The following is a 14,835-nucleotide window of genomic DNA, read 5'->3' as shown; positions in this document are numbered from 1 at the left end:
AAGCATAGGTACCTAATATTTGGAGAACAGGCCTAGCATTTGCAAGCTGTATGCAAGATATTTCAGGAACACTTGCACAGCTACCTGCCATGTAGCTATGGGTAGGGATGAGTAGCTGCTACTGTGCTAACACCTCAAATTGACTGAAATGATCCATAACTGACCATCTAACACTTCCCCTGGACGTTACAAGCCTTCAACAGACCCCAGAGTTCCAAAAGAGTTTTATCAAACATATTCTGCTACTGCAATTGTCTAAAGGGAGACAGATTCCTTGTGCTTCCTACTCTATCATCTTCTCAGAATCCTCTCCTATCATGTTATCTTTTCTGAACTATTTTTCAGATGCATTTTTTTCATTCTCAATTAGATTATAATCTATTACTTTTATTTCTCATTGTAACAAATCCAGTGAGGATGTGATAAATATGCTAAATGTATGGATGTGAGAAGAACCACATAACACAGTGCTTGGCGCATAGTAAGCAGTCAATAAATATTAGGTATTATCTCACACACACACACACATAAATATTACATTCTTCTGGGAGTGAGTAGTTACGATGAAGTGTGGAGAAATAGTATGAGATTACTCTCTACCTGGAGGATCTGGTATAATAAGGAATTGCCTGAGCTGCTTTGTGTAAGCTGACTAAAATTGTGGAAAGATCAGTCTCTGGATGTCCTCAAAGCTTTCTGCTCTGTTGGAGTCTTGTCTTCACCTTCCCCTGCTTTCTTACCATTTCTGCATTTCACAATTTGGGTCACAGCTGTGGTTGATGAATCGGGCCTCATTTCCCATGCGATAACTGTCAATCACCATCCCACTATCCAGGTTCAGACAATAGTGGTCACTGTGATTATGATACTGCTCAATCATCCTATTCCTAAAGAGGAGAGAAATGATTGAAAGCCAATTAATGATTAAGTTGAAAGTAAATTTCAAATATTTCATTTTCCATACTAATCTGGTAACTTTGCCATTTTACTGGAGTATCATTTACCACCGTACCTGAACTCCTGTTCGCTGACAACCTCCCCTAGGTATTCAATGATGAACTGCCCAGCTTTTAGGGGTTCTTTGGTTCTGATTCCCCAACCTTTTTCCTCAGCTCGAAATCGTTCTAGACATTGCACCCACTCATGCCTCTGTATCCTCTGGTTACAGCACTGCTCACCACAGGGGCAAGTGTTGGGGGAACACTCAGCAAAGATCATTCTAGAAAGAAAAGGAATAATTGTATGTCAATTAACACTATACATAACCTTCATGAACCCATTTTTTACATAGGAATTTTAAAAATGCATAAGATTAATTTTTATTTTAATAAGGTTAGATTGGTTAACAAAGTTAACAAGGTAATAATGTCTAAGTTCAAAAATAATACTGAAAATTTCCAAGTCAAAGTGCAAACACTGATGCTTCTTATAAATTAATGAGTTAATTGTCCACTCAGCATCCTGGGTAAACACTATCATATTTAGTTCTGAGCTAAGAATATATGAACTGTAACCCATAGAGGAATTAATAATTTGATGATTACATTGCACTATTGTTTTGAAGTAGCTCATAGCCATTTACAGATTTTTTAAAAAATTGTGGTAAAATACACATAAAATTTACTATAACATTTACCATCATAACCATTTTATTTTTTAATAAATTTATTTATTTATTTTTTGTTGCGTTGGGTCGTCGTTGCTGCGCTCAGGCTTTCTCTAGTTGTGGTGAGCAGGGGCTACTTTTCATTGCGGTGCGCAGGCTTCTCATTGCATTGGCTTCTCTTTGTTGTGGAGCATGGGCTCTAAGCACGCGGGCTTCAGCAGTTGTAGCATGTGGGCTCAGTAGTTGTGGGTCATGGCTCTAGGGCACAAGCTCAGTAGTTGTGGTGCATGTGGGATCTTCCTGGACCAGGGCTTGAACCCGTGTCCCCTTCATTGGCAGGGGGATTTTTTTTTTTCTAATTTAAAAAATATTTATTTATTTATTTACTTATTTATCTTTGGCTGCCTTGGGTCTTCGTTGCTGTGAGTGGGTTTTCTCTAGTTGCAGTGAGCAGGGGCTACTTTTCGTTGAGGTACGTGGGCTTCTCTTGTTGCGGAGCGTGGGCTCTAGGTGCGTGGGCTTCAGTAGTTGTGGCACACGGGCTCAGTAGTTGTGGCTCGCAGGCTTAGTTGTTCTGTGGCATGTGGGATCTTCCCAGACCAGGTCTCGAACCTGTGCATCCTGCATTGGCAGGCAGATTCTTAACCACTGTGCAACCAGGGAATCCCACAGTTTACAATTTAAAGTACTTACAGGAGCTTCCCTGGTGGCGCAGTAGTTCAGAATCTGCCTGCCAATGCAGGGGACACGGGTTCGAGCCCTGGTCTGGGAAGATCCCACATGCCGTGGAGCAACTGGGCCCGTGAGCCACAATTACTGAGCCTGTGCGTCTGGAGCCTGTGCTCCTCAACAACAGAGGCCACGACAGAAGCCCGCACACCGCGATGAAGAGTGGCCCCCGCTTGCCACAACTAGAGAAAGCCCCCACACAGAAACGAAGACCCAACATAGCCATAAATAAATAAATAAAAATTTAAAGTACTTACAGGGTTGTTTGATTTATTCTTCAGAAAGATATTATCTTGGGCATCCCTGGTGGCACAGTGGTTAAGAATCCACCTGCCAATGCAGGGGACACGGGTTCGAGCCCTGGTCCGGGGAGATCCCACATGCCATGGAGCAACTAAGCCCATGTGCCACAACTACTGAGCCTGCGCTCTAGAGCCTGTGAGCCACAACTACTGAAGCCCACGCACCTAGAGCCTGTGCTCCACACCAAGAGAAGCCACTGCAATGAAGAGCCTGCGCACCGCAATGAAGAATAGCCCCTGCTCACCGCAACTAGAGAAAGCCTGTGTGCAGCAACAAAGACCCAACGCAGCCAAAATAAATAAAAATAAAACAAATAAATTTATTAAAAAAATATTATCTTTATCTAAAGGGCAAACAGCCCACAGTGTCAAATCATATAAATGAGCAGTAAGCAGAGAAAATATCCACTGGACTATACTTCAATTTAAGACAATCAGGGAGTTCCCTAGTGGCTCAGTGGTTAAGAATCTGCCTGCCAATGCAGGGGACACGGGTTCAAGCCATGGTCCAGGAAGATCCCACATGCTGCGGAGCAGCTAAGCCTGTGTGCCACAACTACTGAGCCTGTGCTCTAGAGCCTGCGAGCCACAACGACTGAGCCGGCATGCCACAACTACTGAAGCCCGTGCACTTACAGCCCATGCTCCACAACAAGAGAAGCCACCACAATGATAAGCCCGTGCACAGCAATGAAGAGTAGCCCCACTCGCCACAACCAGAGAAAGCCCACGTGCGGCAATAAGGACCCAACACAGCCATAAATAAATAAACAAATAAAAGAAGAATAAAAATATATAAAAAAAAATTAAGACAATCAGCTTAACTTGTAAAGACACTGCCTTACTGTCAAATTCACCACAGTTATTCTTTGTTTTGCTGATTTCTTTGCTGCATGGATATTGACGAACACCCCTCCTAGAACTGTCCTACTATTTTCGGCTTTGTTGATCTTTTATGATAATGGACTTTCCACCTTTACAATAACAATTCCTGTCTTTTTTTTTTTTTTAAACAGGGATCCTTTTCTCCTCTCTACTTTCCATGGCATATTCATCGCTCCTCTTTTCTTCAGAAGGCTTATTCATTTTCATGGCTTTTAAAAGTAATTAATTAATTTAGTTTTTGCTGCGTTGGGTCTTTGCTGCTGCTCTTTGTTGCAGTGCTCGGGCTTCTCATTGCAGTGGCTTCTCTTGTTGTGGAGCATGGGCTCTAGGTGCGTGAGCTTCAGTAATTGTGGCACATGGGCTCAGTATTGTGGCTCATGGGCTCTACAGCGTAGGCTCAGTAGTTGTGGTGCACGGTCTTAGTTACTCCACAGCATGTGGGATCTTCCTGGACCATGGCTCGAACCCGTGTCCCCTGCATTGGCAGGAGATTCTTAACCACTGCACCACCATGGAAGTCCTATTCTGTTTGTTTTGATAAATGACCAAGATAAGCCCTTTAACTGTATAAACATGTATATAAACATTCACTGTCTGGAAAACAAAACCATAAAGTTACCAAAATCTGGAAGTAGATGCTGCAAACTAACATGGGAAGACTTTGATTTAGCAATATAAATTGCCATTACCTGTGGTCACAATGCCCTTGAAAAATTAGAGAATTTTCCCCCCTCTAAATATAGATCATCTGATTGCTCTTTCTCTTACACGGTAAGATTTAAGATTAAACAATCATTGAGAAATGTACTAATGTGATTGACTTCACTAGCTATGGAGGTCAGACCATTCCTGTAAATGGAAATGTGTTTTCACTTAAATGAAATGAATGTTCCTACTATGAATCATGCTAGGTCAGGAAGGAGTAAGCCTTGGAGGTGGGGGAGAGGATCATTCCATCCCAACTTTTTGGGACCAAGAATTTGAGGAACCAGGGTTCTAGAGCAAAAGGTGAATGCTCCTAGAGATTCTCATTGGTGGGCAAGTGGAAGTGAAGTGCTCTCAACAAAGTAGCATAGATAGACTCTAACAGGGAGTTAGACAGGGGCCCTGATGTTTAGTTTAGGGCCTGTGAACTCCGAAAGTAATCACCACTGGTGGCATAAGTCTCACCAGGTAATATACATTTATCTTCCCCTAAGTATTCAGTTTTGTTACACACCATGTCTGTCCTTTTGGAGAGCTGAAGGAGTGGGCTCTGTATGTGCTATGAGCAAATGGGTACAGCATTAAAAAATAGCTTGAGGGCTTCCCTGGTGGTGCAGTGGTCGAGAGTCCGCCTGCCGAAGCAGGGGACTCGGGTTCGTGCCCTGGTCTGGGAAGATCCCACATGCCGCGGAGCGGATAGGCCTGTGAGCCATGGCTGCTGAGCCTGCACGTCTGGAGCCTGTGCTCCGCAATGGGAGAGGCCACAACAGTGAGAGGCCCGTGTACTGCAAAAAAAAGCTTGAAATGAATGACAAGACTCTGTTCCAGGGAAAGAGGAATGTTCTGGAGCAGCAATGGGCTTGATATGGATGGTGTACAGAAACAAATACCCACCAAGGAAGATCTGTAGTATTTATAAACAGTGTTGGTGATTCCTAGAAATTGTTTGGAAGAAAGGAGGACAAATGTTTAAAGTCTTTATTTGAAGTAACTGTAAAACCCCATTATTTGTTTTAAAAATAGTCCTGGGACTTCTCTAGTGGTGCAGTGGCTAAGAATCCGCCTGCCAATGCAAGGGACATGGGTTCGATTCCCTGGTCTGGGAAGATCCCACATGTCATGGAGCAACTAAGCCCGTGTGCCACGATTACTGAGCCTGCACTCTAGAGCCCTCGAGCCACAACTACTGAGCCCATGTGCCACAACTACTGAAGCCCACGCACCTAGAGCCCGTGCTTCGCAACAAGAGAAGCCACTGCAAGGAGAAGAACACGCACCGCAATGTAGTCCTGGCTCGACGCAACTAGAGAAAATCTGCGCTCAGCAATGAAGACCCAATGCAACCAAAAATAAATAAATAAATAAAAATTTAAAAAATATAGTCCTGAATCAAGTGTTCCCTGGGCTACTTACAAGTAAGTACAATTCTACATATGAGTCTTGCATGGATGCGAAAGTGGATCCTGCCTATCCTTTAACTCCCCCATCCCCTTAAATATTTACAGAACTCTGAATACAAAGACAGGTAAGACAAAGCCACCCTACATTTTACTTTTTTTTTTTTTTTTTTTGCTGTACGCGGGCCTCTCACTGTTGTGGCCTCTCCTGCTGTGGAGCACAGGCTCTGGACGCACAGATCCAGCGGCCATGGCTCACGGGCCCAGCCGCTCCGCGGCATGTGGGATCTTCCCGGACCGGGGCACGAACCCGTGTCCCCTGCATCGGCAGGTGGACTCTCAACCACTGCGCCACCAGGGAAGCCCGCCATCCTACATTTTAGATAGCTCCATTTAACTGAATCTTTATGAGGGTTACTTTTAAATATATAAGGAAGCACCCACCGAATAACATTTGAATTTTTCTTATTTATACATTAATCACATTCATTAGCTGCATGATGATGTAGTGCTCATATTCTCATGACACAAAGTTGGCAGTATTGTGTCTGAGTGTTTGTTTATTTCTTTTTTTTTTTGCCATACGTGGGCCTCTCACTGTTGTGGCCTCTCCCGTTGCGGAGCACAGGCTCCGGATGCGCAGGCTCAGCAGCCATGGCTCACGGGCCTAGCTGCTCCGCGGCATGTGGGATCTTCCCGGACCGGGGCACGAACCCGTGTCCCCTGCATCGGCAGGCAGACTCTCAGCCACTGTGCCACCAGGGGAGCCCTGTTTATTTCTTATTTAGGGGTAAGTTTTGGTTTTTTTTGGAACAATGACAACATAACGGGAAGGATAAATGTGACACCCATACTAAATGATATAAAGGTAACCAATGTTATTATGTAAAGGTAAATGTTCAAATTTCAATTTTTAAGAGATTAAAAGACTATCAATACGTATACAATAAGCAGTGTGGTACAGTGGAAAGAACATGACTTTTGAATCAAACACATGTGGGTTCAAATTCTGTCTCTGTCACTTGTTTTATGTAATTTGGAGCAATTTACCATCTAAAATCTAGGTTCCTTCATCTGTACAATGTAAAACTATCACCTACCTCCTTGGACTATTGTGAGAAAGAGAAAAAATAAGCAATGAGGCAGCTATATTATAGTAATTTCACAGACAATAAAATATCATACAAACAAGCACAGAAATGTTAGCATCTAAAGAGATGCACATTTAAACAACTTTAAGGACATATACTCTAAAATATTAAACCAACAGAATACTAAAGCACTAGAAATAAAGTTAGATGTTAATAACTAAAGGCGGTGGAACTATGGGGAAATAAATATATTTATATATTGGTGGTGATACCAAAAATTAACTCAATATTTCATGACAGCTATTGGATAGTATACAGTAAGAATTATATATATGTCCTTATAGTTTGTACAGGTATTTCTTCTTTTGAGAATACACTCTAAGGGTTAACAAAGAAGGGAATCTACACAAAGAGTTTCATAGTAGTGCCATTTTTAATAGCAAAACATTAAAAATAACTTGAATAACAAACAACAGAAGGACAAACTGTGACATACTAACCTAAAAAGGATGAGCTTTTGGATCACAGTGATACATAAAAATGCATATATAAAATATCTGTGAGTGAAAAAAATCAGCTATCTATAACACCAAGCTATTACTACTATGTACAACTGTACGTATGTATGATGACAAGATGTGAATTTACAGTGATGTACATAAGGGGGAATTCCCCAACTGGCACGCTAAAGCAGAAACGCTGATTCCCTCAGCCCGCAGGACAGTTGACTAGAGATGGAGACTGGGAAAGCAGCTGTCTTTTTCTAGGAAAGCTATCTAGAACAAGGAGCATTGATGGGAAGTTCATTAATTCTTTTTTTGCTATAAATATGCTTATGTTACTAAAACCAACAAATTCTATCTCCTTTGTCTCAATTAGACATTTCCAATTTGAAATCTCAATGTCATTTAAAACTCAGTGGTCCCAAATCAAAATCATAATTTTTATGTCCAAACCAGTTAGATTCCACACTTTCTATCTCTGACAATAGCATAACCATCTCTCATTAGCATCACTGACTCAATCATCATGTGTATATCTGCTATATGCTAATGGTTTATCAACCTAGTTTCCCCTCCGCCCAAATATATCATGGCCTCTTTCTTCTCTATCACTGCCATCATCCTACTTTTACTCCCTCATTATGGCTACCATATCCTGAGATCTAGGAAGGTTTCTAGAACTGTGCTTAATGAATTGTAAACATTGTTTCACATAATCCTCACAAACCCCTCCATAAAGATGGTGTTATTTTTATTAGAGGGGTTAAAGAACTTTCCTCAGGTCTCTTAAGTAGTAAGAGGATTTAAACCTGAGGACATAAGACTCTAGATCACATTATTTTCTGTTACTCTACTTAGCCCATGTTATGGGCTGAATGTGTCCCCTCAAAATTCATAGTTGAAGCCCTAGCCTCCAGGGCGACAGTATTTGGAAATAGGGTCTTTGGGAGTTAAACAGGTTTATATTAGGTCAGAAGGGTGAGAACCTCCTAATGGAATTGGTGCCCTTCTAAGAAGAGGAAGAGAGAGAGAAATTCTCTCTCTCTCTCTCTACCATGAGCATGCACTGAGGAAAGGCCATGTGAGCACACAGGGAGAAGGCAGCTGTCTATAAGCTAGGAAGTGGGTCCTCATCAGACACTGAATCTGCTGGCAATTTGCCCTTGGACTTCACAGCTTCCAGAACTGTGAGAAATAAATTTCTGTTGTTTAAGTCTATGATATTTTGTTATAGAAGCCCAAGCAGACTGAGACAGCTCAACAATTAGGTTTTATATACTATCTTTGTACAACTTCTTGAGGGGAAATCAAAGAGCCTATTTAACCTTTCCCTCTAAATGAAGTGACTTTTTTTTTTTTTTTTGGCCACGCCACACGGCTTGTGGGATCTTAGTCCCCCAACCAGGGATTGAACCTGGGCCCTCGGCAGTGAAAGCACAGAGTCCTAACCACTGGACTGCCAGGGAATTCCCCTAAATGAAGTATCTTACAGACCTTAAAGCCTGTGCTTACAGAATCAGTTTAGTACAGTACCTATTGAGGCAGTCATCCACACAGCCCTTTTTGGTGTCATCATCCGGTTTCTTACAGTTACAAGTGGTAGCCTCATAACCAGAAAGGGGTTTGACATCAACGTAGACATCTTGAGAGAAGACAGCAAAGAATAGTTTGTGAATATATAGGATAATTTTTTAAGTGCCAGGCTAAGAACACTGATTGTATGGAGGCAGAAAAAATAGCTCCCATGTTACTCACTTGAACGGATTTTTTTATATAGTGGGACATCTGGTTTCTTGTAGAGCTAGAAGAAAAAACAGAAAAATCTTGATATAGCATTCAACTTCAAATGCCAGAAAACAGTATCAATCACTAAAAATAGAGGAAATTATCCACGTACTCTGCTCATATGGAAACATTTACAAGACTTTCTGGGTTGGATAATTTGAGGGAAACTTGGTGTGATCACTTTTTTACCTTGAAATAAAAGGTGACTTACTAGATCAGGGTTTAAGAGAACTAGATTCAACGGAAGCAATACTAAGTAGTTTAAAAAAAATGCATTTTTTGTTAGATGTTTCTTCAGCAAGTTATTAGATAGACTTAAATGAAAATCACACTGCAGATCAAAGCTTTTCATTTGGATAAATTAAGATTGTATTTGCCTCTATGAAAAGACTGGAAAACTTGCACAGGGCTTGTTTAGATGGCCTGCGTAGGTATATGAAATGAAAAAGATGAGAACCCTGGCTTTTTCAGGGTGAGTGTTGTAGGGAAACACATTTCACGTTTTAATTAAGTCAATTAATTTAGTGAACAAAGGGGAGATGGCAGGCAGAATAATGGCGCTCTCATACTGCAATAAAGAATGCATTAGGAAGAAAATGTATTAGGTCAGTCGGTCAGTGTTTTGCCATAGAAGACAGTACCCCCACCCAAAAAAGGCAACTTGGTTTAAGCTAGAGTGTACTAATCTATAAGAATAATCCCACCATCATTTTTCAGTCGGTATAGATTCAAAACACTATCTCCTTCATTGTTATGAACTCTCTGAGACAAATATCTAACATACTGATCCTCGTAGAATTCAAGAGAGGCCACCAGACAAGAGAATGTAGACGGGAATGTTCATTGCTTTTGGCTTTCCAAAGTCAAACTTTGGTGGAATTCTGGCAAAACTCAGGAGCCTATTTACCTCATTTGCATGACGATTTCCCAATGGTTGTTCTCAATATGGATTCTGGGGGCTTTAGCTTAATATAAAAATAACTGGGGGAAACTCTGCAATTAGGTAAGCAAGAGAGAAAAACAGCACCTTCCCATTTTTAGTTCCCAATATATTTAAATATCTTTTAAAAGTACAAGAGTGTTAAATATTTTCCCTGTTTCTTTTGGTAGAAGACTCTCGTTTATATGTGAAAAATAAATTCCAAACTGATGGGAAGGAGCCAACAAAAATAAAGCCTGAAATTTCTTAGCGCTGCTGGCAGTACATCTAAATTCCCTTGAGACCTGCATCAAACAGGATTCTTACAGAACAGAATCTTTGCCACCAAAATAAAAGTCCAGAATAATAACAGAAGGTTTCCTAAGGAAGCAGGAACTTAATGCTATTTTGAAATATGAATAAAGGCAAAGAGGTCACATTAAATATGGATGCAAATTCATTTTTCTTAGTCTCTAACGTTCACAGGGGCACTTCTCTATACTTCCTAAGATGAGAGCATAACAAGAAGGCAGAGAAAAAGACTTGCACCCCCTTTCCCCCCGTTTACCACTTATGAATGAAACATGGTAAGATACGCTCATACCTGATTATGTTTCCACTGCCAAAGGATGTCATAGGGAAGCTGAAAATCAATTCGCTTTTGCCTTAGATATTTTCCTGAAACAAAAAAATACTATCAATTTCAATATCTAATTTATACAATGGGTCAAATAGCCACAAGATTTAATATGCACTGACTAAAAAAATAAAGATTTAATTTTTAATTTTATGAATTTTCCATCACTAATTTTTAAGTTCAGCTACTCTTTTCCAGTGTGCACCACGTGGTATAAGCTAAAGATGTTTTAATAGTAGCTTATACAAAACAACTAGCATAGCAAATTTACTACCAAAAATAGGTCATTATGAAGCAAACTAAATACTAAGAATTGTTCAATCATTAAAATTATTAACCAGAGCATCTGTCGTCTATTCTCCTTCATTATGTACATAATCTAAGGTTGACTATAAAAAGAAGTATAAGAGTTTTGTAAAATAGGCAACCCTGAATTTAAATAACTCAAGAGTATTTACATGCAAATTTATGATCTGTTAACATTTTTTCCTACCTACTGAAATACTACTTTTTAAAGCCAATTTTAGAGCCCTTTTCTACCTTAAAGACGTCCTTTCAATTTCTTTACTCTGTATCTTTCTGTTCGTGAAGGACTATAATGCTCAACCTATTTCTTGCAGGACTTAGACTTTTCCTTGTTATCTGGATTTTTGCCCTATCATGGTCTCCAGACCAGCAGTTCTCAAAGATTGCTCTGCTTACCCCAAGGGATCCAAGAAGTCAAAACTATTTTAATAACACTCTAAGATATTATATGCATTTTTGTTGTGCTGACATTTGTACTAATGGAGTAAAAGAATGGTGGGTAAAACTGCAGTTTTAGTATGAATCAAGGCAAGTGGCACAAAACTGTACTAGAATGAAACTAGTAGAAATGAACTATGCCAGCATCATCTAAGAATGCTCTTGATAAAGTAGTAAAAATATTAAATCTTGGCCCACAAACCAAAATCTTTATTCTGCATGACACAATGGAAGTATGCATAAAGCATTTCTGCTGCACACTGAGGTATGATGGTTATCTTAAGGTAATGCACTTGTGCAAATATTTGAATGGTGAGCTGAACTAGTTGCTTTTTCATGGAACACCGTTTTTACTTAAAGGTACTGACAGACAATGGTTATTCTGACCCAGGAACTGAAAGTAAGTCAAGTGAACTTGTTACTTCAAGAAACCCAGTTGTGGACTTCCCTGGTGGCGCAGTGGTTGAGAGTCCGCCTGCCGATGCAGGGGACACGGGTTTGTGCCCCGGTCCGGGAAGATCCCACGTGCCACGGAGCGGCTGGGCTCATGAGCCATGGCTGCTGAGCCTGTGCGTCCGGAGCCTGTGCTCCGTAGCGGGAGAGGCCACAGCAGTGAGAGGCCCGCGTACCGCAAAAAAAAAAAACAAAAAAGAAACCCAATTGAAAATATGTTTCCGATGACAAAATTTAAGTTTGAGTGAACACTGTAATTTTGGAAAACTTGTGTCCATTAACTACCATGAGATTCTCAGTTTTTTAATACTTAAGTTTTTCTCATGAAATAAGTGGCAATTAACAAATGTGAATTGATTTGGATACATATAGGAAACGGAAAAGCAATGTAATACAGTGAATTAATATTTTTCAATGACCAATACAGGAAGTGATAAAATCATACATGGGTAAAAAATCCATTTAAATTGCAAGAAAGACCAATGGCCACTGATTTCATACTCCAACACTGCAGTGTTAAGGAACTATGACATTTATTAATTTTGCTGCAGTATCAAAGAATATCTACAGTTATCTGAATTTATTAAAATATCTTCCTCTCTTTTACAACTTTTTACCTATGTGAGGTCAGATTTCTTCATGTATTTAAGCCAGAATAACATCACAACAGATAGAAGGCAAAAATAGATGCAGCTGTCCTATATTTAAGCCAGACATTAAGGAGATTCACAAAAATGTAAAATAAAGTCACATTTCTCATTAAAAAAATTTTGGGGGAAAGTTATTACCACATCCAGACTAAAATGAAAGCATAATAAACTTGCCCTCAAAAACAAAGGGTGTGTGTGTTATTTTTCATAAAAATGTGATTTGTTACGTGCAATGAGTTTATTCATTTGACAAATCTGATGATATAGCAGCATGGATTACAGGTATATCTAAGGGGAAATAACTTATGGAGGTAGGGTAACATAACAAGTTTCTGTCTGGGGTTACATCTGGTAGAAGACTGGAGTCACATCTGGTAGAAGACTGGAGTCCACCTGTTGATAGGGAACCAAAGCTGAATGTATAACTACAAAGTCTGTAATGAAAAAGTGTATAAACAACTTAAAAGTTTATCAACAAGGAAGTAAACTTTGGTACATTTAAATAATGAATATGCAGCTATTAAAATGAAATGAGGTATATACTTACTCATATGAAAACATATTCTCCAAGTTGCAGAATAATATTATAGCAAGGGCTGATTTTTAAAAATACTTAAAAAAAACCCCCATTAAATAGCTATATATGGTGGGGGCTGTCTAGGAAAGAGCATGAGGGAACTTTCTGGGGTGATGATAATGTTCTTGAGAAGGGTCTGGGTTACAGAGGTGTATGAAAATTTTAAAAAACTGAGTAAAAGTACATTTAAGATTTGTGCATTTTATTTTTTTTAAATTATATAACCTAACTAGCTATTGATGTTACCCTGAGAAGACTGATTGATTTACAATTTTTAAAATAAATTTATTTTATTTTAGGCTGTGTTGGGTCTTCGTTGCTGCACGCAGGCCCTTCTCTGGTTGCGGCGAGCGGGGGCTACTCTTCGTTGAGGTGCACAGGCTTCTCACTGTGGTGGCTTCTCTTGTTGCGGAGCACAGGCTCTAAGGCGTGCGGGCTTCAGCAGTTGTGGCTCACGGGCGCTAGAGTGCAGGTTCAATAGTTGTGGTGCACGGGCTTAGTAGCTCCGCGGCACGTGGGATCTTCCCGGACCAGAGCTCGACCCCGTGTTCCCTGCATTGGCAGGCGGATTCTTTTCTTTTTTTATTCATATACATTTTTTATTGTAGACTTCTTTTTATGCTTCTATGAAATCTTAGGAACAGAATTTCTCATTTAAAAAAACTTTTCTTACTAGAAGAATTATACATGTTTGCTACACAAAACAAGCAAATAACAGGACCAAAAAAAAGACTCAAGTCATAATATTGCACCTATATTTTGTAATTTACTTTTTCCATCTAAATATCATAACGCACTTTTCATTCTAACAGATGCTCTTATATATAATGGTTACATGAAATAGATGTACCCATAATTTACTTTTTGGTACAATGTTTGCCGAGTTCACTATTACAAACAGCACTTTGATAAACATCTTTGTTGCTAAATGTCTATGGGCCAGTTTTCATTACCTTGTTAGGATAAATTCCAGAATTGCTGTGTGGTAGGGCACACAGATTTTAAAGATTTTTTGATACATACTGCCTTCTTGCATAGTGTAGGGAATCTCGAATACAAGAAGATTCTTCTCAAACCATTGGAGAAGTTTTTCCTGGAAATGAATGAATTTTTCCTTTCTCGGCACTCTACTTTACTGCTGTGCAGAATGTGTTCAGAGCAGTGTCTCCAACATCCTTGAATATCTCATTCTTTCCATAACAGATGCTTTTCTTCTGGATTGGATTAAGAGTTCCTCAGTCACAGATACTAACGTCTCTCTTGATTTTTTTCCCCCATGCCTGATGGAAAGCAGGGGAAACTTTGGGAGAAGATCCAGTCACTGACTTTATTGAGGGATGAGTGTGATGCAGAAATAGAACGGCCAAAGATGGCTGCCAGTGAAGGGAACGTTCCACCTATGATCCCTGTAAATTCAGGAGATGGTCAGGGTGGTTTTCCATTGTGCAAACTCTTCACTTTTTAGTTGTTTCCTCATTTTGCCATGGTGCTGGTCTTGGAGAGGGCAGGCTGATTCTTAACAACTGAGCCACCAGAGAAGCCCTATTTTATTTTAAAAATTATATAACCTAACTAGCTATTGATGTCACTCTGAGAAGACTGATTGATTGACTGATGCATGCATGCATGCTGCATTGGGTCTTCGTTGCTGTGCCCAGGCTTTCTTTAGTTGTGGTGAGCGGGAGGCTACTCTTCGTTGCAGTGTGCGGGCTTCTCATTGCGGCGGCTTCTCTTGTTGTGGAGCATGGGCTCTAGGCGCATGGGCTTCTGTAGTTGTGGCGTGTGGGTCAGTAGTTGTGGCTCTCGTGCTCTAGAGCACAGGCTCAGTAGTTGTAGCGCACGGGCTTAGTTG

General features: G+C 40.1%; 1 protein-coding gene across 2 annotated transcripts in view; it reads right to left on the bottom strand.

The window, feature by feature from the left end:
• Positions 1 to 14,835, bottom strand: part of ASH1L (ASH1 like histone lysine methyltransferase) — a 204,352-nt gene that overhangs the window by 36,013 nt on the left and 153,504 nt on the right. For both annotated transcript variants that reach the window (XM_030842181.2, XM_060298439.2), the window contains 5 exons: positions 10,527 to 10,600; positions 8,974 to 9,019; positions 8,752 to 8,860; positions 1,013 to 1,219; positions 741 to 887 (listed from right to left, as the gene is read on the bottom strand). In XM_030842181.2, coding sequence (XP_030698041.1) covers positions 741 to 887; positions 1,013 to 1,219; positions 8,752 to 8,860; positions 8,974 to 9,019; positions 10,527 to 10,600 — 583 coding nt within the window. The remainder of the gene's footprint in view (positions 1 to 740; positions 888 to 1,012; positions 1,220 to 8,751; positions 8,861 to 8,973; positions 9,020 to 10,526; positions 10,601 to 14,835) is intronic.

Source organism: Globicephala melas, chromosome 1, assembly GCF_963455315.2.
Source record: "Globicephala melas chromosome 1, mGloMel1.2, whole genome shotgun sequence".
NCBI lineage: Eukaryota > Metazoa > Chordata > Mammalia > Artiodactyla > Delphinidae > Globicephala > Globicephala melas.
This window is presented reverse-complemented; position numbering and strand designations above follow the sequence as displayed.